The 27,340-nt window shown below is 35.3% G+C and overlaps 1 protein-coding gene across 1 annotated transcript in view; it reads right to left on the reverse strand.

Annotated features, from left to right (window-relative positions):
* The window catches only part of LOC104130068 (connector enhancer of kinase suppressor of ras 2), a 205,563-nt gene that overhangs the window by 38,978 nt on the left and 139,245 nt on the right, over nt 1-27,340 (reverse strand). The window contains exons 10-15 of the mRNA XM_035898667.1: nt 20,699-20,832; nt 19,902-20,107; nt 18,458-18,514; nt 15,504-15,589; nt 13,797-14,051; nt 143-177 (exon numbers count right to left, since the gene is read on the reverse strand). Coding sequence (XP_035754560.1) covers nt 143-177; nt 13,797-14,051; nt 15,504-15,589; nt 18,458-18,514; nt 19,902-20,107; nt 20,699-20,832 — 773 coding nt within the window. The remainder of the gene's footprint in view (nt 1-142; nt 178-13,796; nt 14,052-15,503; nt 15,590-18,457; nt 18,515-19,901; nt 20,108-20,698; nt 20,833-27,340) is intronic.

The following is a 27,340-nucleotide window of genomic DNA, read 5'->3' on the forward strand; positions in this document are numbered from 1 at the left end:
AAAGCATATTAATGCTTTTCTCACCAGAACCTGAAAATTTATCCCTCAAATATTGCAACTAAATTTCTAAACGTAAATAAGTAAGTATAATACATAGGTAGATTATGTCTATATTTAAATACAGAACAAGAGAAGTAATTACCTTTCTGTATCTCCACTGACAGTGTCCCCTGCTCTCTGCAGAAGAAAAACAAATAGTATTAAGCACAACTAAAGACCATACTTCCTTGGTGCAACCAACATAGCAGTATCTGCAGCGAAAGAAGTCACAGAAAGAAACCACAGTAGTCATTCTGTAACTCTAAGGAAAAGGAAATGGAAAATTTATTTCTATTTCTAACTAAATGTTATGTCACAGTGAAGAACGTGTTTAAAGCAACTTGCATCTGCACTTATAATATAGTTTAAGCTGCTGTACAATTGTGATCAAAGCTCTTTAAGAAGGGAGCTAAAAATGTGTTAGAATGTCAATGTTTGCAAAAACGTTAATATTTGAAAGGACATAAAGTGTAAAAGAGAAATACTGCAATAAAGAATACAGGATTTCAGAAGAATGAACTGTAGAGGATTTTAAGAACAATGATGAACGTGGCATCAAAACTTTCTTTAATATGATTCTTACATAGCTTTACATAACTTCATTTTACTACACTCGTTATTCCTCTGAGGTCTGGAAATGAACATTGTATTTTAGTAGTAAGTGATTCAGGATTAGAAATAAAAACTTCAGACTGTTTTTGCGACTTTAAACCAAGCTTTATGACGGAAAAGTTTTCCCACAGCTAAAAAAGTTTCTCATCTTGAAATTTAAAAAGTATGTTTAAAATGAATGTGTATTGATTTATAAATGCAGAAATTCACACTTGAAAACTCTTTTACTCTAAATGCTTTCTGAATAGCCAGATAAGAAACAGATTTTTTTTTTTATGAAGTATAATGTTTGTGTGTTTTAATATCACTACTGTAGCCATACTGTAAGATATCTGATCACACGTGACTTCAGAGAAGTGTTACAAAACTGATGCATGCTGCACATATACAAGACAGGAAGTCTGCTGGGTCTGTCTAACCACATGAGCTGCAAAGCAGGTATGTTCTAACAGCATGCATTGCTAAGAAAACTTTAAAATGTTCAGGGGACAAGCATGTATTTTGCCACTTCCCTCCTTCGCATATCCCCCCCTGGTGTACCCACATACAGAATCATTTGCCATCTTTCACCAGGCCATTTCTACTATGGATAACAGATGATTTACCACTTGAAGCAAGCAAAAAACCCTTAAGTGATCAAGTTACCCTGGTAATAACTAGTAAGTTTGGAGGGGATTGATAATACCACAGTAATATTAAAACATCTGAGGAGTCTTGTTCATCACCTGCTTAGTTGTCTAACCTAAGGTCAGAAAGACATTTTCCCCAGAGCAGGACCATGTAGATCTACATGCCTACTTTTTCTTCTTTTCTCTTAAGCATTCCTGATACCCAAAGCGTTCCTCATATCCAAAGGAGAATCAGCCTGCTGCCAGAACATGGTGAACATACACAGTAGGATTATTAATGGCAAAGATTTATTTCCAAACTATCAAGCATATGAAGGTACAGGCAGCCTATATAGAGTCAAAAGTGGATCACTAAATCAGTACATGAATTTTCATAATGCTCACTGTAATGATGGTAGGGCTGAAAATCAAAGAATGCTAAGCACTCTTTCTGATTTTGCAGCTGGTAATTCTGTGACATGCTTGGGTTTGGAATAAAACATTGCCACAGTTAACCCACGCTCAAGCAGAGAATACATTATGGCAAAACTGCCTACAATACAATATAAATGCCACACACTTAAAAGTTTTCACTTATATAGGCTGTCCTGTCTCTTACCTTCCACCATAATTAGGATTTTTTACAAGTAACTCTTGTTGCTGCATTAAATGCTATTTACTACTAAAAGCCTTGCCTTTTACTTGTTCTGGTAATTGGTTCAGTTAAAATATCCAAGCAAATGTGACTACCAAAGATGGTTACCATTCAAATAAGATTATCTTAGCTGATGAAAAGTAGTGAAATGTTGCCCTTACACTTAAAGCAGGGAGATCTCCTATGTACCTTGCTGAAAGCTGGCAAAGGTAGGAGCTCCCCATTGAGCAACTGAGTATACAAAACTGTAATAGGCTTTCCTGAGCGCTACAAACAACTTAGTCCTCCTTAGAGTACACTGAAATCTAGTCTAACGAACCCACAAAAATGAAAATACACCATCTAGAAATACCCATATTTTCTTGAAGCGGACTGTAAGAGATAACAGCATACATCTACAGCAAAATATCTGTTTGAAGAGCTTCAGTAAAATCCTGCATAATAAATGCCAGATTGCTGCTGCTGCTAATGCACTATTAAATATGAATGAACCAATCTGATCATCTCTGAAAATACTGTGGACAGCCTAGTAAAATATTGTGTGGCCAACCAAGTAAAAGAACTTTGACAGCAGCATTACCCATGATACTGTGATAAAAATAAAATATATTTGTAAAAGAAGGCTCAAAGATTTTCTCATATTCCTCTGCCTTGTAGTGTTACTAATTTCAGCAACTAAAAGTGGGAAAAATAATTCAGTCAGATTTAAGGGTTTCCCATTCTAATTCTGAATTAGCAGAGACCTTTCTTTTCTAAAACTGCTCCCAAACTAAAAGCAAAGTGTTTTCCAAATCAGGGTTCATTCACTTTCTCTCCCGATGGGACTCACCCCATATTCCCTTCCCTGACAAAGGTAAAATAATCCTCCTTGTTCACACTCTGCTGGCTGTCATCTTTTCATCACCTGTATTACAAATTTTCACTACTGCTACTGAACTAGTCCAGATACTTATTTCCTTCCAAACAAATGCACAACAAACATCTGTATCATGGGTGACCACCTTGGCCTGGTTCCAAGATTCCATTTAATCAGATATATTCCATTAGTACAACTGTAAACAATTGTTGGGATATTGTGAACTTGCATATATTAGACTGAAAAAGACACGTGCTTCTGTTAATAAAACGTGTTTTTCTACAGGTCTTTCAACACCACTAATTTTTTGCATTAATGAACACTAATTTTCAAAGATATTGAATAATCTAATCTAATTAACTAAAGAATAGTCTGTAACAGGGAAATTTTACAATGGCTCTATATTAGGAAAAAAACCCATGAGTTTACCATTTAGCTAGTCAGATTATGCAAATTGTTAGTTCACAGTTGATTATTAGTTCACTGTAATTTAGAAAAGAGCAAAGAATAGCTGTGTAAACACAGAGGGAGAAAATAGTTGGTATGAGTACTTAAAAAGTACTCATTTTAAATATAATTACGTTACCAACAGAAAATATATTTATGACCTTTTAATTTTTATCAATAATTTATTAGAAAAAACCTCTCTGCTCCTGACCAACTCATTAATGACATACATATTATTACCAGTATTTAAGTATGAACACTAGGGATTACTACAGATCTACGTGCACATGCACACGTATGGAAATACATATATGCTGTACAAAAAAGATGTGGACAGGCTGGAGAGGGTCCAGAGAAGGGCCACCAAGATTATCAAAGGAGTGGGAAGCCTGCTGTATGAGGAAAGGCTGAAGGAATGGGGTTTGTTCAGCCTTGAGAACAGAAGGCTTAGGGAAAATATTATCACCATATTCCAGTATTTAAAGGGTGGCTACAAAGATGATGGAGACTCCCGTTTTACAAAGATGAGGGGTAATGGGTACAAGTTACTCCTGGGGAGATTCTGATGGGACACAAGAGGAAATTTTTTTCACAATGAGAACAATCAGCCATTGGAATAATCTCCCCAGGGAAGCGGTGGATTCCCCAACATTGGACACTTTTTAAGATTCAGCTGGACAGGGTGCTGGGCCATCTTGTCCAGACTGTGCTTTTGCCAAGAAAGGTTGCACCAGATGACCTTTGGGCTCCCTTCCAACCTGGTATTCTATGCTTCTATGATGTATGAACCTTTATTTGACGGTATTTTTATCCCCAAAGAATCTATCACTGGAGTACACTCTAGCTGCTAGCTTGAAATGCCAACCTTGTAAAAGGATTTCTGACAGTGTATATGGAAAAACCCACCCACTCACTGGTATTTCTAGACATGTGTACACATAGCTATAATTCATTTCCCTGTATAACTGTAATTACATGCACAGATACAATACTGATAATGACTAATGTGAGGTAGACTCCTATCTGCAATTTCAGCAACCTTATATATAATTTTTTTTTGAGCAGTTGCTTCTTAACAGTCTTATGTTCCTGATATTTGGAAAACAAATTGCCTTATCCTAGTTCCCAAACTAAAACTTTACTTCATCATACTAAAAGGCCACTTTCATGACTAGTAGGCATGTGGGAGGCTCAGGAGGCACAAGTCTTGTCATGCTGTCACAGACTATAAAGCACAAATTCTGTGAAATCCAGGTCACTGGCACCTATCAGCCTTCTTTAAAGTCAGCTTCACATTTATGTAGCTCTAGGGATTTTAGTGGATCTACGTCTGACTTACACAAGTTGAAATGAAAGGACAATAAGGCCTATATGCTCTAACAAGCAGATCTGATGATCCTCTCCAAGAACAAAACCTGTAGAAACTCCTATTTATCCTGAAATTTCTATCAAGAACTGATAACCAAAAGAAATTGTTTCCTTAAATGAGGATTTCATAATGAAAATAATTATTTTCTCCTAAGAAGTAAAGAAATCACATAAATCACAGCAAACAAAAGAACCCTGAACTGCAGAGATAGTATGAAAACATTCCAAAGTCATTGTTTATTTGTTGTTTGCTAGTGGAAGAGACTAGAATAGTTGGTAATGAGACCAGAATTGTTTGATAAGGAGAGTTACTAATCTCAAATGGTCAAACGCAATATATTAATTCCATCTAGAGATGTCATTTATTCAGATGCAAAACCGGTTCTTTAACTTTTATTATAAATACTGTTGTTCTTCTATACTCAGATATTGAATTCCCTACAAAAATTTCTTCTCCTGCTTTCTTAACTCACATATTCATTATCCTAAGCATTTCTTTACGTTATGTTTGTTTGAAAGTGAAAAAGTAGCGTTGTTGCCAGGGGCTTTACTTATCTCTCTAGCTCAGCGAGCTGATGCTTAACCCATTGAATACACTTGCAAAATTATTATGCTTCGCTGAAAATGAAAGCAGCCTTTGAGGTTCTTCTTCCACTCATTCTCATTGAGGGGAGAGATAAAAGAGACAGGAAATAAGCTCATGCAAGGTACATCCATGTACAGTTCAGAGATACTAAATTTTTATGCTGAAAACCCCAATATGACAGGTGAGAAAATTAACTAAAGACAGAAGAAAAATATCCACTCAGAATTTTTAATTATGTGATACATTATGAACATTACGTCAGCACACAGCAGTAGCAGAGAAAGCCGCAATTTTTTAACAAAAATGGAAGTTCTATTTTTTTGAAAAATGTTACATCCAAAAGAGAAGCTATCCCAGATTATATAGCAGGTGAAAAAAAAAATATTCTAAAAGAATATCTAAAGACAAACAACCAAAATTTATCTCATGTAGTAAAGCAAAAAATAGTCCAAAAGAAGAAATCACAACAATGGATAAACTGTATCTTATGTTGACCAAAGCCTACCTTTGTCCTCAACAGCCCACACTCTTAATTTAAGACAAATTAAAGAAATTTAAGGGAGGTTTAATCTGAACATCAAAGGTGTAAAAAATAAACAAAAATATCCACAACGCTACCCCCAAAAAACCCCAACAAAAAGTACTCATTTTCTTCAAAAACTAAGAATAAATACTGCATTCCAAAGAAATGGGTGGGGGGTTTTTTGGTCAAAGAACTTGTTAATGTATTTGTGTTCTCCAAAACTCCTGTTTTTCTGGAACAGACACCAGATATGATTTATGGAATCAGCAATCATTCCATGTTGTAGACTAGCAACCTTAATTTTATACAAGATGTATAGCAGCTGAAGTGGACATTCACTTGAAGTATCCACTAAAGTTTAGAGAATGGAATATTATTTCACCACAGAAAAATTACAGGTAGAATTGAATGCCATTTAATGACAGGCACAGTGAAGTTTTACAGATTTCACATGAAAAACAGAATGCAGTTCTTCCCGAGGAAAAAAGCGTTCAGAGCCCTAATACAGTTGGAAATCCAATCACATGAAATTATGCTGTTAGATGGAATGTATTTCTGAACTGCAAGTTTCTACTGTCATGAAGCACAAATAATTTCTTGCTGAGAAGCTAAGAACAGCCGACATGCAGCCCAATATTCAGCAGCAATTTGCTGCACAGAATTCCACTGGAAAGGTAAAGGAAGTGGAAGATGGGGAGTGGCTGAACTTGACAGGATATAGTGTAGCTCAAGAAGTTACACAGGTCAGGGAAAAAGACAGTCAATGCCTTCACCTTCCCCTCCCCTTTTCTCACTTTCCCCATTCCTCTAGGTACAGGCTACCTCTGCCCCTGCCCTGCACAGGGCTGACCTCCTTTTCCGTCAGGCAGTACTTTTGCCCTCCAAAATCCTGTCCTCATTCTCTTGCTGGGGAAGGTAGGAAGCCTGCTGAGAAGGTGAAGAGGGAAAGGACAGGGACCAAGGTCTAAGCCAGTGAGTAGAGAAGAAGACTCAGCGGAGAGTCTTCAGAGTACTGCAGCTGGCTTCCTGCATACTGATCCTTTTGTTAGCAACAGTAGGAGGTGATATTTGCATTACAAGGAAGATGAGTTTGCATATTTGCATTTGGTGCATTCTTCTGGATAACAAATATTGCAATTATGGTAGCAATAATACCAGTTGTAGCTAATGTTTATTAAGAAATGCTGAATCATATTAATCCAAACGGCAGTTAAATTTATCGTTTGTACAGATCCAGAAATAAAATACTTCTTTTTGCTAGCCTGAAGAAATAATAAAAATGAGCCATAAATCCACTTGCTAAAATAATACGATACAGTAAATCTGAGCTCTATTGTGACTTTTTGGAGTCAAAGGACTCCAGAATGCTTTACAAATTACAATTTACACATGAGGATACTGCAGGTTAATGAATGCCTCATTTGCTAACTTTGAGTGGTAGTTTGTAGTGGTTCGTTTGAGGACTGCAGAATAATGTAATTTAAATATAGAATCACAGAATCATTTAGGTTGGAAAAGACCTTTAAGATCATCAAGTCCAATTGTTCCCCTAACCCTGCCATCCCACCACTAAACCCTGTCCCTAAGCACCCCATCTGCCTGGCTTTTAAATCCCCCCAGGGATGGGGACTCCACCACTTCCCTGGGCAGCCCATTCCAATGCTTAAAGACCCATTTGGTGAAAAAAATTTTCCTAATATTCTCTTGTACAGCAAAGTTACTTATGAAAACAATGTGTATGTTTGGATAAAGACAGCCTCATATTTGCTTGGCTGTAAAGCATCCTAATATAACTATCAGTTTAAAGAATTCAAGACAAACAAGGTAGCCTAAACATTTGGAAGCAAGCAATAATACATAGCCTGTCTCATGGTTGAATTGCTGAAGCAGGCCAGTGCAAATACATCAGTCCTAACCACTGCAAAATTCCAGGCCCTCTCGTGACATACACCATGACTGGAGCCCAAGACAGGTCTACAACAAATAATGGAGATGCTCATACCTCAGCTGAGCTTCACAGCTGCTCTAGGAGAGAGATGGACATACTATGCTTGGATCCAGATGCAGCATATTATTTCAGCAGTAAGCTCAACCATTTTTCTAAGTTGCTTAAGGATCTGAAAAGGTATAGCTGAAACAAAAGGTTTGCACTGTGCAGATACATGAGCTAAATTTGGTCTAACGTAGAGAATCTATACACGGCTTTCACTTTGCATCACAGACAGAGTATAAAGGGTACCAAAAGTTCAGATTCAATGGTAATTTCACCTCCTTAGTGCAGTGGAACTCATAGGCAAAACTTTTCAGCATATGACAAAATTTACTTTAAGGAATAAGTTGCTCAGGACTAAAATCCAACACAAATCCAAATGCCTTCTTGCTTCTCCTTACTGCAAATAGGTGGTTTTTTAATAGAAATCACATGACAACCATAGATTATTTCCCTTTATTTTCCTTTGTACTGTGAAATGCCTTTTTCCTTTTGAACTCTTTATAGATTAGTGACAAGTGTAGTTTAGAGAATCATGTCTCAACAGAACTGTAAATAAATATACTATTGGACATTGCTACTGAAGGATCCATCTTACAGTATTAGCTAGATACTTGTCAGCTCAAGCCTTCATGTACACAGTTATGGTACAGTACAAATGCAAAATAATCTTATCTTACAATCAGTATAACTGGACAGAATCAGTTTGAAGCTACAGAAGCTAGAAAGACTTATATTAGCTTCTCTGAGCAGCTAGACTCCACATAATCTTCCTCATAGTGATTTCTCAACATACCTGCAAGGTAGAGAAGGAATATTTTCCGTATTACAGATACTTAAATAAAAAGCAAAGATTTATTCAGCAATTCAGAAAGGAAATAAAACTCTGAAGACAGTAATTCTCATCCTTGACACTTAGCACACTTTTGTTTCTTCCTGAAAAAACAGGAAGGAAGAAATAAAATATGAGCACTTTTCCCCCAAAATTGCCACTCCTTTAGTCCTATGGAGCGGAATACGTATGGTTCTCCCAGACTGTACTTATCATAGTAGCACTCAGACTGCCTATCATCCAAGAAAAGTGTCTGGAACATCTGGCACATCCCAGCATGCATGCATTACAGAAAAAGCAGATCTATATTGGTTTTGCACACATTTTAGTTCTCAGCATGTACCATTAAACTTTATGTCATTTATCAAACTGCCTTCTGCAGCTCCAAGAACAGTTAAATAGCATTTACATCATTCTGTGCTAACAGGCATGCATTACCAACTTCCAAAATGTGAAACAATGACTAACCCTAAACTACTAAAATGCTTCAAATTATATTTAAAATAAAAAGTGACTACTGCCATAACATTCTCAATGACTACCCTAAAGCAGCCATTATTTCTGTTTTGCTATGTAGGGAATATTGAAATGAAAGAATCTATCTGAAAATTCATTCAGAATTAAGTCTTTTCTACACACTGAAATCTAATTCACAAAAAAATTAGAAGATTCAATAGTTTATAATCCATTTTCTTAATACATGATACTACAAAACAAAATATCCAATTACTTTGTAGATAACAGGCCAGAACATTTATCATTAAGTAAAACCAAATCAGAGATCATTATCTTATTTGAGAATTTAATGCAAATTGAATTTCAGAGCTTCAGAAACTAGTGCAAATCCGAGGCAGTAAAAAGTTGAACACCATGTGGATTTTCAGACTCCAATATTCCTTTTAGTCAGAAGCTGGTCCCCTAGTGCAAAATGTAACTGAGTAGAAGAAAACATACAGTTTGCTAGAACTTTTTAAAATCCTGAACTTCAGTTTAAAGACGGAGAGTGTTTTCCATTCAAGACTTTTTGTTATTTGTTTTATGGGGGAAAAAGCAAAATGAAAAATTTCTCATATACATCTGGTCTACTGTGCAGGATTCCTACTTGATAAGTAAATTTTCTTCAGAATGAGCTCTGGTAATACAAAATAAAAACATGCTCAGATTTCAACTCCATTCTTGTAAGCCAAGAGTCTATCCCAACAGTATAGTTCAGCAATTCTATAATGGCTATACTTCTGTGATATTTACATATGCCTCACTATTCAGGATTAATCTGGTAAACAATGTCACTTCAGAAGTGAAGCAGTAGTAAACATAGGAAGTCATGTTCTAAGAAATACTCTATTGATTAATAATTAATTATAACAGCCTTGTTAACTGTAATTGACTCTTCCTCAGATTCTGTGACATGCATCACAGAACTGCGTATCAATTAAATTAGAATTATAAACATATCCTGAAAGGGGCAGTGTTTCTTGACAGTAATATTTTATGGCAACATAGCTTTATGCATCATTTTATATCCTGGGCATACTGCCAATATTGCATTACCTAAATATCCATTTTATATAGTAACTCTGCATCCTCACAGCAACTTATGAAATCAGTCTAATTGTTTAATTTTAGGTTTCAAATCAACATTCCTTCCAAAGCATTAATCTAGTGGTGAATTTATGCAATTACCAATTTTGTGAAACTTATGTCTGTGTCTGGTAATTGAAACCACTGTTAAGTAAGGGCCCTTTTTTTGGTATGTATTTATGTAAGTGTGCTTAGAAAATAAAGCAATGGCTAAGTGACACTGTGTATCTCAATTTCTCCTTCCCTCATGCCATACCTGGTTGCTTACAAGACGCTATTACCTTCCCTCTACTAAAGATGATTAAGATCCTATTTAACATTATCATCTCTATTTTCCAAAGCATTTATCTGGGTTGAAATTTTGATCTATATCAAAAAGTTGTCTGGGTATGTGTTAAGTGTAGAGGAATTAATGGCAATTTGATTATAACTGTTCTGCAGTTTTGACTTCCATATAAAAACCCCCCAAAAAACTAAACCAGTTTTGTCATCTGACAGTACTGCCTCCAGACAGCTGAGAAAAAACAAAACACAGACTAGAAGAGCAAGGAAAAGAAGCTGACCGCAGACATTTTTTTTTTTCTTTTTTAATCAGAAGTAGTAAAAACTAGTGCAAAAAGTTTTATGGTGATTTGGTTAGGTAAAGTTTAGAAGTATCTTCTGTTGATTAACCTTTGTCTTATTGCAGAATGAATTCTTGATAGAATAAAAGCTGATTATCCAAATAAGTAAATATATTAAAATGTTTATGAAAATCCTGGTAACATCTTTAGATATTAAGGAAATGAGATGATGTACTGAAAACCTAAATTTCTATCTCAGAACACAACTCTGTTATTTTTCTCTTCCTTTTTGATATCAAAATGCCATTAAATGTTCTTTGATATTTAACATTTTCATTCTGGATCACTATCTGTCAGGATAGATACGCCAAACAATTTTTTGCTTCGCTTTTCAGAATTCTTTCAGTATTCAAAGTGGAAAGATGTTGTTAATACAAATGATTCTGTACTGGCAAGGACCCACAAAATCTGTGTCAGCAACTCTTGCATATTTGTCGACTCAGTTCCTCTTGTATATTTATAAGGCAGTTGACTAAGTGCCTGAGATATTCCGATTCCTATGACTATCTCCTGAAGGACTGCAAAGGTCTGTCCCTAACGTTGTTCAAAAAATTTATGGTGATAAGAGAATTTATACCACTCTCAGTCCGTGAATAAACATTTTCCCTGTGTCCTCCTCTATAATTACTGCACATTATAATAGAGTTTATGAAACAGGTACTGCACTGGCTTTTTAGGTAGACAAACCACTACATGTAATGCTATCTCCTCCCGTGGCACCACCTTTTATCCAGTTCCTTGCATTTCCTCCAGTCCCTTTACACTGCATATTATGTCATTAGGGTCTTTTTCCATATTTATTGTGTTATTATACAATATCGTGTTACTAACTTATCATGTCTGTTTCAAATACTTGCATTTCTTTGAATACACAATGAAAGCCACAGAATGAAGAATTGCTCCTAGTCACTGTGACCTACAAACAGAAAACAGTTGACAAAAGTAATCTAAAATTGTGTATTACAATATTGCAGACCTTTAAGGCAAAATAACCTTTCTGTAATGTGCAACTGGATGTTTTTCTGTATAGAGTGATTTGCAAACTGCTCGACAGAACACTACACTCCTATGACTGTATGGAAATGGTGCTATCTTCAGTTCTGAAATCATGGTGAATATGGCACATTAACCTTCAAGAGAAATGCCATTTTTATATTTGAAAGAGTATCCACTTCAGGACTATCAACTTCTGACTACTTTGGTGACATTCATATGTTGCCCAACATCTGCCTCCCTTAAGTTATGACTTTTGTCATTACTAGGCTGGAAGAGCAATGGATCTGATTCAATTTAGTGATTTCTTAACAAACTCCAAACGTTAAATTCTGGTTTAACTGAATTAAATGGTAACTTTTATGTTAACTTTGCCAGGAAATTTATTTTGCCTCGGAACTTTAAAAAGAGGTTGCATTGATGATGAAAAATAAATCGTGTGACAACAGGCCTAACTCTGGGAACTTAACCAACACCTGCTATTATGTAAAGGGTGAAACTCGCATCTTATCCCATGACTCATTTCCCTTTCTTCAGAAGTCAGGTGAGTTAACAGACAATCATCGCTCTTCCAAAAATTAACTAAAATCAGTTGATTCATCTACTAAGTTGATTCATCTACCAAGTAATGAAATTTTGTTTGGTTTTTTTTCAGATTTCTATGATTATTTTCTCATTCATCCTAGTAAACTAGCTACTGCTTTTCTCTCAGGATTTGAAATCCTTTTCTTGGACTTTGTGATCGTGATAATCTCTGTAAGAGTTTATGGACAGAATAAACATCTCACGCTAAACAACTACGTGACGTGATTTATAAACTACTTGACTTCCTCTGCATTTGAGGAAAAGGACCTTCCACCTTTTCCAAAAGTACTAACTTCAAGTGGCATAGGAAAGGGAAACTTAAATTTCCTGAAGACAGAAGAAAAGGATCTGACCTTCAGACTATCAAATGCTGACAGCTTGCAGCAACAGAGACAAATCGCTGGCTATATTTCAAATGTATCCCCTTAGCTGAACCTTACTCCGCTCTCAAGCTTGATGCAAATACAGTTATTTCCAAAGATTTTGCTCAGAGAAAGAAACACCAAGTAGAAGCCCTAAATGCAAAGAAGTCTGAAGAAACTTGCTACAAGTCCTGTTTTTTCACACCTGTATTTGTAGGAGAAAATTCACCATGATTAGAAAATAAATACACCTTGAAAAGCTTCCATTCCAAATGTGGAGATGAAATAGGTTTTTTTTTTCAGTAAAAAAATGCCCTGAAGCTACTAATGCTTGAGCGCAGAATACTTTGAAGCTACTACGCTGTGTCATGGGAATGGAGCAGTCCGCTCCCAAATGGTAGAACCGTGAGTAAAATTCACAAATGCCCCATAAAAGGCAAAATACACATACAAAACATGAACAGCGAGGACTGATCTCTGAAAGGCTATTATTATTTCAGGACATTTAAATCAGTACAGCGAGATTCTGCACTAGCCGACAGTCATGAGAACCTAGTGGTTTTTCATGGTGGCTACAAGAACTGGTCAGTCATTTGCCCAATCAATTATACAATCTGCATTGGTTTTAGTCCAAAATATTCCCTCTATTATCAGTATGAACAAATTCACATTACTAGACTGTGGCCATGGTACTGCAATTTAAATAAACAGTAACTCCATTAAGCTTGTATGTTTTTACAAGACATAGTGATTGAAGTGGAAATACAAAAGCTTATAAACTAATCTATAATTAATTATTATCAGAGGCCGAGTATGGGATCCTTATGAAACTTTGAAAACATAATACAGTCAAATTAAACTAAACTCAGTGAGAGTGAGTAATTAAGAGCACTATTTTACTTAAAGCATCTGAAATCAAATGGTCCTTGCCTTGCATTTTTCCATTCTGTCTAGACTGTTCTTATGTGAAAGCTGTCAGGGTACTGACATTAAGCAACTTTCTTAGACTATAAAAAGCAATATTAAAACACAGAGTAGAAGAATATGCCTTTCTATCTGTATCTATCCTAAAAGGAAAACATTTTAGTGTTTTTTCAATGTACTTTATGTAATGAGGTTTTTCATTATGTACTTACATGATAAAGTGGAACTGTATTATTTTCTGCTAGAGAGAAATTCAAAACATCTTGCTGTCCAGGTTCAAGCCTAACATTAATAGTAGATGTCAACACAGATGGACTAATAGGGTAGTTTGGACTGCTTGTGGTTTTGCCCTTTTTTCTCGACCTACGGCCTGTGTCCCTTTTGTTGTCTTTTTGTGTCAAAGGCTCTTCTTGGATAACCAGTATCTTGTCATCACTCAGATACCGTAGGAGTGAATTCTCAGAGTCAGTTGTTGGAGGGGAAGAAAAGAAAAAAAGAAACATTAGTAAGAGGAAACAGAACCATTTTGGCTGCACCTCTATTGTCAGCTTGATTAATTCCCCACTTCACCTGAGGCTCTTTCCTCTGCAAACAAACTTATTTGTACCAAGGTTCCAATCAAGAGCAACCTAAGTAATTAGCACAAAACCTAGGCACAGAAAAGATAGTGGTGCATACCCAGGTCCTTGCATGACAGATAGTATGAAGCTAGTCCACATCATATGGCTTGTGTAACAAAGAAAATATAAACACAGCCAAAAAGTTTCAGTGAAATGTCAAAGATCATCACTTGGTACTGTTAAACTGGAAAGAGTCACATGAATGTCAAGTGAATTGTAAGGGCTTGCACTGGACTCGGTACCACATGTACTGACACCCCCTGCCATCTGAGGTGAAAGTGAGCATACACATAAAATATTTGTAAATAATATCAAGCAGGGAGCATCTCTGGGACCATTCCAGAGACAAGGACTGTAATTTCAAGGAACCGGACAAACTGGAATAGTGGTCTTAAGAAGATGTGCAGTATACTTGGGCACAATTTCAAAATTGGCACTGGCCAGGCAACAAGTCTGAGGAAAGGAATCTGGCTGTGACAGTGAAATAGAAACTACATATCTACAGATTTGGAATAAATCAGAAAACACCTGTGCTTTAAATGAAATTTATTTTCTCTTGGAATGGTAGGTTACTGAAAAAGGAAGTTTAAAATCCTGTATCAATTTGCAAGAGTATCATTCAATTTTGCCTTAAGTAGTCAAGTGAAACTCCTCTCAACTACCCACACTGTGCCTAAAAGATTCTGAAAAAATAGTATTTATTTAAGAATCTTTAACAATTCACATAATAAATGCTTTTGCATATCTGAAGGATATTATTTTGAATGATATAATTGCTTTTTAGCAGAGGAAAAAAAGGGAAAAAAAAAGGAACTTTGCTATCACCGTGCTTCTTCCGAAGTTCATAATTCCCCCTGGAATCAATAGAACTGCATATGATTAGGACTGCTAGTCTGAACGCTGACCGTACACTTGCTGATTCTAGTTTCAAATATTAATTCATACTAATCAAAATATGTCTCATAGGACATTACCTTAATCTATAACATCATTTACTGTTTTCTAGAACTGTGAAGATTAGGAACTGATTGCTATTAACATATATCTGAATCTTCTAAGTCTTTTTTCTCCCTTGATGTTTATCTATCTTCATACTAGAATTAGAGTAAATCCCACCTACTAATATATTTTTTTTAATTTTCAGGAATAGAAACACAAAAATCCAGACAATAAACAGGCTTTTTTACATCCTTTGTGGCACTCAAGAAAAATAGATTTAGTTCCTGTGATATCTTCATGCTTCTTAAGTAAAGAGGGGAAAAAATCTTGGAGAAAAACAGAGAAAAAAAAATACTCACCTCTGCTTTCCCTCTTGTACATGTTTTGTTCTTTGGACTCCCCTATCCAACTGTACTCAGTAGGCATAGAAACAGGCCTTAAATCTCCTGGAAACAAATCAAGATAAACAATATAATTTCTGAAGATTAAAAATAGAAGGCTGTAGAGTAAGTAATGCCTATTAATTAGAGGAATGACACGGCCCTTCAGAGCAATCCTTTTTATCAGCACTTATACATCATTACATTGTAGCATTCAGGATCAATTAAACATCATATATGCCAGATTCTCCTCTTCATTATATCGATCTGAAGGAAAGTACTGCTTTCACTTTGGTGAAATTACTTGTAATCGTATAGCAGATTACAAATTTATTTTTAAACTGTGTTCTGTAAAAACTTGCTGACTCATTAAATAGATGTTTTGGAATAAAGGAAGAAGCATTTTTTAAACAGACTAATATGCTTTAGTAAAACTAGAAAGATTATTAATAGATACATTACATATCTATCAGTTAAACAGTAAATCACATGGTGAGTAATGAGGGGATCTCATAGTTTCAAGGAACATTAATTTCAAATGCCTTAGAAAGAAAAACAACAACAACAAAAAAGAAGATTTGGACATTAGGGTTTTAATTAATATGATTTTATGGCACTAGGGGCTGTAAGATATAAACGCACATTATTCATTCCCTACTATGCTATCAGTAGGACATTGAGAGCAGGCCATTAAAGGAAGAATACTACAAAAGTGGCTATAAAACATTAGCACTTTGGCCTTGTCAGTGTGCATTATTATCAGAAAACACAGAAACACACCCTCTAGATTATGGGTTAAGTTCTGTCTGACCCATAAAGCCAAAGATTCCTTTTTCGGCATGCCAGCTGACTGATTGAGTGTGTTTCTTTAGCACTCGAGCAAATTTTTTCAAAGCAGTTTGCTACTGCTCTGTTTCTAGGATAATAATAGAATTTAAATGTGAACAAAGTTTCTTTTTCATTATCAATTTCTCCAGGTTGATTAGAGTGACAAAGTATTTTCTGTGGATTATTTGTATGCCAATATAGTTTTTTATTCACCATTTTACCAAAATACAGCTTTTTAGCTACTAAAATGTTAGGAGGGTTTAAGAACAAACATGACTTTCTGAAAATTGAAGGGGTAACATATACCTAGAATACTGAGATTTTCCCATATTATACTTCTGCTCATACCATGAAAGTTAGTGTATAACTAATTGTATGGAAAATGTATGTAGTTTCCCTGTCTGCCTAAAAGTTGAAGCTACCTTTAACTACAAGTGTGTAATTCAACTCCTAATCTAAACTTTGGTCTTAAAAGAACAACAGTAATTAAGAAAAAAACCCCAACAAATCAAACAAAAGGAGGAATCAGTAATACGTAAAAGAATGCAAAACAAGTAAAGTTTATAAATTAAAAAAGGCAAAAAAATGAAAATAAGAATGTACATAACAAATGAAGATCAACATAATAAAACTTGGTAGTATTTCCATGAAGAGAAGAAAGGTCTAAAGCTCTGAAGAGATTTGTAACTCAGCTACCAGTTGCCACAGCACGATTGACATAAAAATTAGAAATTTAGGACAAGACAAAAAGTACAAAATATTCTACTACAGTAGAACAAAATTTGGATTTGGAAGTCTGTTAATTGACAGATTAATTTAATCTGTAGCTTAAAGAATTTTGGTTTAACAATTGTTTTTGAAACAAAGGCATATTCCTGAGACTCTTAAAATCAAATTCCTGCTAGATTTTCAAATCTACAGAAAATCAGAACTGTTTGTCATAAACACAAGAAAAATCTTGTGCATTACTGGCATCAGGCACAGAGCCCAATATTTTAAGTCATCATGCAGCATGAATTTATGAAAACAAGCCAAATACATCCATCTGGCTCCAATTTTAATCACAGTTAAGATTTGTCTTCCATTCTAATTTTATTATAAAATGATGTCACTTATCAGGGAATACAGACTGAATAGTGCAGTCTTAAGATGGAATCCTACTCTGTAGCGTTACAGCTCTTTCAAGCATCAAGTATATGGCTGTAGAAGTTACTAAAATATCCTACACATAACAAAGTTTATTAAAATGGCCCTATTCTGAAAAGGTAGTGGATATATATATACACGATCCTGCCCATTTTACAGTTGGTATCTTGACTTTGTTTACCATAAATCCATCTGTAGTCAGCAAAATACAAAAGCAGGAGAAAAGTTCTGTTTAATTGATAAACCTAAGCTAAGATTGCTTTCAAACTTTTAGAACGGCAAAAACAGAACAACATTTGGGAATTTGGGTGTCCTTTGCTGGGAAAGTCTAGCTCCAGCCAATTATCACTCTCCAGCTGAGGTGAACCATCAGTGCACCTTGACATAGCTTGAAGTATCCTTGCGGCTGTTGCATTTTCAGACTTGAATTCTACCCTCTCAGCTCTCAAAACAGCAGGTGAAATTACTTATTACTCATTAGCTGACCTTAGCCAAAAGGTAATGGGGTTGAAACCTTAACCCAGGTAAGTTACGTAAACTATACCCCGGACATCTCAGGGATCATAAGAAAACCTCAGCAAGCATTTATTGACAGAGAAAAATACTTGTACATCTTAACTATAAAAATCTGTTTTGGCATCTGGGCCATCAGCTGCCCTCTCTTCTAACATTGATGGTGTCAAGAACACCTCAGTCTAAGAACAGGGGAAAAAAGCTACGTCGTCTCTAAGTACTAACAACTGAAAGCAGCCTGGGAAACTACATTCAATAACATCCACAGTATCAAATCCTGCACAAGAGACCAACCAGTTCCATGGCAGACCAACAGAATCAGTGCCTGAAGTACTTAAAGATTTTTTTTTTTTCCTCCCAACTGTGTTCCTTCCCAGCTGTTATTGGATCTTCCGCTGTAACTGCCTTTGGTATTATCTCCATTGAACTGCAGCATGTTTTTATTACCTGTGTTCTTCACAGACAGAGTTTTCTTTACTACTCTGAGCTTGTGAGAGGTTTTCCCTTTCCTAGATATCAAAGACAAAAAAATTCAGGAACTTTTTTTAACTATCTGAAAGAAAGGGAAAAAACCCTTAGTCTCACCGTAGGTGAACAAAGTACTTATTGATGGCATCATGTCTCTCTCTCTCTCTCAAAAGATAGAACCTACCCATACAGAATGCCATGATCAGGAGGAGGCATTGCTTTCTCTGAGGCTCAGAAATAACTCTGTTTTCAAAATCAGATATAATCACAGTTTCTAAAAGAAGTCAGTAAACTTTACAAAAATAACTTCCTGCCTTGAAAATAAACCCACTGCAAATACATAGACAATACACTGCTGTATTTCAGTAGTATTCTTCCAAAATTCACGAAACAGCAAGCAAATTGGTTTTAACAGATAAGCAAAAAACCTTTCATAAATTCATTTTCAGCAATACCTTTCCTATAGATACATATGCTCATATACAAACACATGTAAGTTTGTATACCTGTATGCCAATATAAACTTACATACTGTGATGGGTTGACCCTGGCTGGATGCCAGGTGCCCACCAAAGCTGCTCTATCATTCCCCTCTTCAACAGGACAGGGAAGAGAAATTCCTATATAAAATCACATATTTTTTTTTTCTTTGAATAGCATCTTATATATTTAAGCAATCCCCATTCCAAGATTTTGAAATATATTTCTAGGATTAACAAATGCATTCCAGGATACTACTCATGTAATTATATCCATGTATTTGGTTTGAAGCTGCGCCAGGGCAGGTTTAGGCTAGACATTAGGAAAAACTTCTTCACCGAAAGGGCTGACAGGCTCTGGAATGGGCTGCCCAAGGAGGTGGTAGAGGAGTCCTCCCTGGAGGTATTTAAAAGAAGGATACATGAGGTGCTTAGGGACATGGTTTAGTGGTGGGATGGCAGGGTTAGGTTAAAGGTTGGACTCGATGATCTCAAAGGTCTTTTCCAACCAAAGTGATTCTGTGATTTAATACAGCACTGAATTTTGGAGGGCCTTACATCTTCTAGATACTTTCATACCACAAGTAAGTCTTTTCAGGCCCTCCAGTGAAGCTTAACAGTCCAGAACATTGCAACTAGAACAATCTCCAAGAGCTTGTGAATGCAATTGAGTAAATCAAGATGCTAGCTATCCAAATAATATGAACTTTAGTATCATTCAAAATTTTAAGTATGCACTGCAGAATAAATCTATAAATAACTTACTCCTCATCTTGAATGTTAGCTTGTCATCTTACTAATTATTCCTTCACATAAACTTTTGCCTAGTATTCAGAGCCAACAGGTCATGGTCTAAAAAATAGTGATATTTGAGGGTGTTGCAGTGTTAATAGCACAATGTGTAAATCAGCTCAATTTAAAAATGTTAAAGAAATCAAGCCTACCGTGAGTGGGTGTTTTTTCTCTTCTCCGCACTCCTGTAGCTCTGCTTCTCTCATACTCAGAGCTCACAGGGTGACCTTCACCTTCAATTAAGGTGTAGTATTTCCCACTTTCATGTTCCAGAAAATAGCTAGGAGACTCAGAGCCTTTCATTCCAGACTTTCCAAATTTGCTGATGTCATCACAAGACATTATTCCAATTTCATCCCTAAAAAGAGTAAACCAGAAGATTATGGAGAAATTAACCATTTTATGATACAGCTAAAGCATACAGCTGTCTCTCCCTCACACTACAAATAAAAAGACATGTAAATGAAATGCTATATGTGAGAACTTTTATGAAAAGTGATTCAATTCAACAAATATAAATTAATGAAATCATCATTAGGTTCCATTTTACTGTAAAATAAATAGTTATTCAGGAGTTTTCTAGTATCTGAAAGGGAGCATAAGGAATTGGTATAACATGAGAAGGCAAGGGTTTCCCTTGCAGAAACACATGCTTTAGAATAAGATGTAAGTGGTCACATAAATGTAAACAAAACTAAATGTTTAAAGACTTCTTTAAATGCTTTCTTGGCTTAGGACTAAAACCAGGTTTTACTCAACTTGTATCTAGCTAGGTGAAAGTTAAGTCTCTCAAAATAATGACATGCTTAATGTATTTCTAGCTCTTAATTTTACTAAATATTTAGTTTGATTTCAGGGCTTTTTGTTTGTTTGTTTTTATTAACCTAGTGAAAATTAAAGTGTAATTTTTTTTTTTTTTAAACCCTCAAATTAATTAGGACATAAATACCTGGGGCCATAAAGTCCTGACATAGGAGACAGAATGAAAACATCCTGGAGTGCAGAGTTCTCCATTTTTGAGGATATGCCCATTGTACTTGTTGGTGTTGTAGAGCTGCTCGTTGGACTGGTTGGAATTACAGGCTTTAAAAAAAAAAAAAAAAAGCACATGAAGAATAAATTAATGTTTTCTGTGCTACAAGTTAAAACGAAGCCAGTGTGCATAACTTTAGGAATCTTTACCTCTTTTTTTGGATTAGCCATTATTTTTTAATTACTAAAGTTTCTTCCCAAAAGATATCTACTGAAACACTGTTTTGTCAAAGAGCTCAAGACTACTTATGAAAGAAACTGATAAAAGACCAGTAGTGAAATTAATTTAAAAGCCATCTCATGGAAAAATCTGAGACTCAGACTCAAAATATGATTTTTAGCTAATGCAGAAAATCTATTATAATGGGAGGAAGGACATCTACTATTAAATGCAAATACAAAAATTAATTACAGAACTCCAAAATACTTGCTCTGAATGCAAGTGTTCATAACCATAATGTTGGTTTCAGTAGATTTATTGTTAACAAGGACACAATACCTAGATGTTTTTAAGAAAACAGAATTCATAGTCATCTATTGTTTCTTATTTTTTACTGAAACCATAACTGTGATGCTTCTGCCACAATGATACAAATATAGGTTCTATGATGACTAGCAATGAAATATAAATTAACCTAAGCAATGAATGTGAGCATCATAAATATTAAAAGCATTAATAAAGTATGGGTGTCTTTTTGGTTTTTTTAATTGCTTAATTTTAAATGAACTAAGTATTCTGTGCAGGATACAAAGATATATATGCAAAGAATATTTTTCAACCAAGGTACAGTGTGCATGTATATTCAAGAAATAGAAAATATTTATATTTAGTGTTATTGCTTAGATTATTTATATGAAAAATTCCCTTTCAAATACAAAATTGTGCTTAAATAGCTACAATTAGTTTTTTATAGCTGGAAGGAAAAAACAGTGACCTAGGAACTGGATGAAAGCTATGAAGACCAGCTGTAATATTTTCCTAAATATAAGGCTTTCTATTTTCTAGAGATAAACAGTGAAATTATTTATGTGATTTAACAAGTAAAAGCAATCCTAAATACCAAAAAAGGATGTTTTTTCATGAGAACACCAGTCTGCATAGAGGTCCAAATTACACTACTTTTCTGTGTTTATTGTTAAGCCTCTTATACTTGGGTCAAATGTTTTAGGTTTCTTTTGTATTATCAGTATAAGCAGATGAGAAGTGACTGCCAAAGACAAGAATCATTCACTACTTACTTTCTCATATCTTTGGAAATCAGGGCCTACCACCTTATACACAGTATCAACCACTACATTTAGAATAGTACCATTATTTATGCAGTTTTGGTGTGTTAGTATTAGTAAAGAGACTAATCTAAATATTCTAGTAATCCCCCAATTTACCTGCAGCTGGATACAGTTTCATATGGGTCAAAGCATAAATTATCACCATCACAGAAAGACAACCAGAAACTCCATTTCAAAATCAGAAAAAAAATTACCTATACCAAGTCTCTTGTGAATAATTTCTTTTTAATTGTTGTACATTCAGCAGTCGTCAAGGTTACAGTTTAGTCAATGAAGTTGACAACAGAAAAAAGGGTGGGGTGAGATAATACGACTATTCAGTTTGTCCCCAAGGAGGGCGATAACCATGCTATTCTTGACAGATTTTTTTAAAAAGTCTAACCTTATAGCCACGTAATCTTTTTTGCTTCAACTTAATTCGATTCTTGTCCTACCCATCCCAGAAAGTGGGAACTTTCCTTTTCACTCTTCTTTAACTTTTTATTTATTTTTACATTCCGAATACTATCTGTTTCTCCTTACTTTGGCTAGAAAACAAGGAAAAAAACCCTAATTCTTCCCCTATAGGGCTTGTTTCTAAACCACTAATGAGTCGTAATGTGCTCTGTACTTTCTCCAACAGATTTGACCTGGTGTACCCAGTTGAGATTGTACTAATACTAAATAAAACACAGTAATTATTTCACTTACCTAGTGTTTTATATTCCTTTTTATGTCTCTCAGTCAGGTATTTGAGTTCTTTCCAACATGACATTCTACTTTTTCTTTACTGTAATTTCCACATTATTTGGAATTATTGCCATATTATTCGATTGCTACATTTTTTAAAACTCCAGTTGATCATTTCCAAGTAGAATAGTTTACACTTGCCCCTTATTCACTTAATTACATTTTTTTAGGGCTTTTTTCTAGTTTTCCAAACTAGAATTTACAAATTTTTAATTACCAAGACTCCACTACTGCATTTGCAGGCCCTCCTGGTTTAGCACTGTATGCAAATTTAGTAAGCAGATCCTTCAGGATGTCAGGAAAACATGAACAAAAGCACAGGCATCACCTATCTGGTGAAAGCTAAATGATACATATTTTGTTTGATAGTGAACCATTAACAGCTGTTTGTTAGGCAAGGTTATCCACTAATTTTCCACCCACTCAATCTCAGTTTCTCCCAGTCCTTAATTCTCTATGCCATACTTACGAGAATGTCATGAGAAAAGGTATTAATATCAGAGTAAGATATACAGCTTCTCTCCTATCTACCAGGCCAGTTAACTGCTCACAGAAGAGCATTAAATCTGTTTAATGATTTCTTCATAATAAATTCATGTTGTTTTTACTCATCTGTTATCTTCCAAGTGCTTGCAAACTGTTTGTGCATATTAAGTGACTGACTTATAATACCCTGGCTCTTGCATTTCCCCTTTTGGAAGACAAGCATTATACTTCTTGTTTTTGTAACCTTACTGTAAGTCATCCATCTCTCACAATATCACAACAAATAAATTTGAAAGAAAATAAGTTTACATAAACGCGTGCTCTTGAAGTTTACTTTCCCTATATAAGGGTTGTAAGCTTTTAAGGAAATACACTGCTGCATGATTGCTCTCAGATAAGCTGTCTCCTGTCTTCTCCCTCTCAGCTTTATTTATGTTCTCCACCTTCTCTATGAAAAATACCTGTCTTCATTGCTTTCCAAGAATTTGCCAGCCATTATGTCTTTGGAACAATGCCCGTTTCTATCCCCTTCTCAAAGGATGCACCCAATCCAAACAAACCATATTGGGCGAGATTCTGCTAGCTGCTGACAAGAAACCTTCTTCACTCATCTGGCCTGGGAGCCTTTAATGAAGAGAAGTGAGCACCTGCTTTCTCCTCCTCTGTCATCACTCAGATCATTCCAGCCAATATAATTCTTCTATGATCTGGAGCTCAGAGTGAAGGCAGCAAGATGTCTACCTTGACTCTGAGCTCCAGATACATCTTTGATATCAGACATGGAATTTCAGTGGTTTTAAGTATCTGCAAAATAGCACAGGGTTCTTTTAATATTATTAAAACACTAGTTTAATAAGAGTATTCAATACAGTATTTCAGTGTTATATCAAATCAAAAAAGGTAATTTTAATAAATAGTAAATATCAGCCCAACCAGGACTATCAATTAAACAGACATAGTGAAATCTAAGTCTTGTATCTCAATTCCAATAAAATTACTTAAAGTAATTATGCTCTGTGTATGTACAAATGAATGTTTGACAAAGTGGGTGCAAATACATGCACAGATGAAAAAATTCCCAAGGAAAACACATTTGTTTATAGAGGACTTCTGAAAGGTGGCACTTTAGGTATCTGCTGTTGTTATTCAAAGTTTTTAATGAGAATAGCTAATTATCAGTACAATGATTAAGCAATGCTGAAATACCAGAATAAAAATGAAAGACAAATGGCAAATTCAACTCTCAGAAATAAGCAATTGTTTCCCAAACAGAAAAATTCAACATTGCTGTGATTCTGAGTGAGCTTTGCAAATACTGGGGATAATTAAATATTGTGTGTATTTTAAAAGCGCTGTTCAAGACAACAAACATGACCTCAGCACATCCTGCAAAAAACAGCAGGACAAGATGTGGGAAGCTGGTAAAGCCTGGTGGTACAGCAACAAGAGGCTTGAACATGAACATCCCTTACCTTTTGAGGGGATATGAAGATTAAGGATGGGGTACTGAGTCTCTGCTTTCTCCCTTGAAGGAATAAACTCAATCCCCAGAATTCCCCTGATGGGTGAATTGACAGAAAACACACAGGCGTCACTCTTCTACATGGATTGCCTGCGGTAAGGGAAAAGGGGGCTTTGTAACTGCGTATCACCCTATGAATTCCTATAGTGTGTCATTTTTGTCAGAATAGATTAATTCATGACAGTTATACAGATGACTAACTGGGAAAGCTATTCAGAAAAATCAGATGTTCAGCAATACAAATACTACTCACAATGAGAAACAGAACTCTCAATATTGTTGAGTGTTTCTTGCATACGGGTAAACTGGTATGGCTGTGCTGTGAAACAGCAGGGGTGTTCACGGGGTTTTCAAGTCTTGTGGATTTTTACTTTTTTGAAACTTGAAATATATACTTTTTTTGATGTGTAAATAATAATTTTTGTCCTCAGAGCAAGAGAATTCAGGGAAATACATATGAATATGGCAGAAGTCAATGAATGCACGACTGGCATCAAGATGAGAAGTGAATGACTGTTCACCATCTCCTCTGACACAAGATGTTTAAGAGAACAGAACACAGCTTCCTTACTTGTTGCATTTTCTTTGTCTGAGGTGTTACAAGTCTTTCCTTGCCAAAGATATTTCTTGCTGAGATAGTAAAGTGAACGGGCAGCACATAATTTCAGAGTTCACCTGAGCAATTCTGTTAGGGTACAGTACCTGAACTATGAACTGCGAACTAGCCCGAGTGGCATACACCAACTTGTTATTTTCCTTTTTCTGCTCTACAAGCATCTGTTTTCATAATGTTATAGAACTTCTCTTTTGTACGAAGCAACTTCTCTCCAAATACATATGGTTTTCACAATCTGAAATGAGCTACTTAGCTAGAATTATTCTGAAGATACGGATAAAGTTGCAGAGCATAACACGTATTTTCTAATGCTTAAGAATTATAAAATTGTCACTGTTGACGTAAGCTTTGCTACTCACATCACCTGATAGATTCTATATCTCAAGCTAAATAATAAAAAGTTTAATGTTCTGCATCAAGTAGTTGTAACAGGAAGGTTTATTCCAATTGGAAAATTTCTGCAAATAAAATGGAAAAAAAAATGTATTTTATTTGAATGAAGTTGCTGGTGTGCTCACTTCTATAAAATACAGAGCACCATTTGCCATTGCAGGTGAAAGAACCATTTTATATTGAGTAGGAAGAAATTACAGAGTTTAAAAATGAAAATAGTCTTCTAATATTACATAATGCCAACTAGAGACAAAAATGAGAAAATGGCATGACTGACATGTCTCACTGAAAGATAATTGTGGCATAGAACTTAGGCATATGTTAACATTCTGGTGTTGTTAATTAAGCATCAAGGGAAACTACATACAACAAAGGAATACTACAAGGAGACCAAGAAATAAATTTTATAAGGATTCACAGATTCTGTATCATTAATAACTCATAAATTAACTGTGTGATATAATTTTAAAGATAATTATTGTGGAAAAAATATTAATAACACCTGTAAGTGCCTTAAGCAATAATAGAAAACATGACAACTTTATTATTGTTCTGGTGTCTGAATTTCAAGTTCTTGAATCCTACTTCCTTTGTTCCTTCCCTAATTATGTACTACTTTGGTTTTGGTTTTTTACCAACACTAAATCAGAACGGAAGAATTCCTCTACATGTGTTATTTTTCACAGTGTGTTACATATATCCATATATGTATCCATATATGTAACACACCGTGACAAATAACATATGCAAAGCATATATATGGATCCATGTATGTCACATACCATGAAATATAACACATCCATGTATGTTATCCTTTTTTGTGACAGTCTGACATTTGCCAAACTGCTTTCAGTTTTGATCTACTTTAACTTTTCTATAGATTGTTCCTTAACTGGCCATTCCATATCCTACATTTATGCAGCTGGTTACTTTTGTCTAGGTATAAAACCTTCTGTCTATGCTGAATGTATTCTGCTTATTTCTGAACGTCTGTCAACAGCCTCTGACAGCCTCTGTTCTGTGAGAGCCAATTTAATCCATTAGTGGTAGAAAACTCCAGAAAAACAAACCCAGAAGCCTTCCTACCAATTCAACGAATTAAAGTGATCTAGAGAGTCTGAAAAATGCCAAAGTCAAACAAAGGCAAGGACATTCTGCAGCCAAGAACAGGGAGAGGGAAGTGAGATCACTGCTTTCCAGCAGCATCAAGCTGTTATGTCAGCTGTCCAGGAAACACAAGCTTCAGTATCTTCTTGAAATTTAATCATGCTAGTTCCAAGTCATTAATGACAATAATAAATAATACTGGATCCAGGTGAGAACCGTAGGAAGCAGGCAAAACAAAACCTGCGTCCTGAAATGTATCCAGGTCCTAATACTTGAGCTTACCTCTGTGACTTGAAGGCTAAAGAAGACCTAAAGATGCTAAAGAAGACCTAGAGTTGGTTTTCAACATCTTATTACAAAATCTACTGTTAAGAAGTAATGCTGGCAATGCTCTTTTTATTTTCCAAAGTGATTTA

Source organism: Egretta garzetta, unplaced genomic scaffold (assembly GCF_000687185.1).
Source record: "Egretta garzetta isolate BGI_Z169 unplaced genomic scaffold, ASM68718v1 scaffold220, whole genome shotgun sequence".
Classification (NCBI taxonomy): Eukaryota; Metazoa; Chordata; class Aves; order Pelecaniformes; family Ardeidae; genus Egretta; species Egretta garzetta.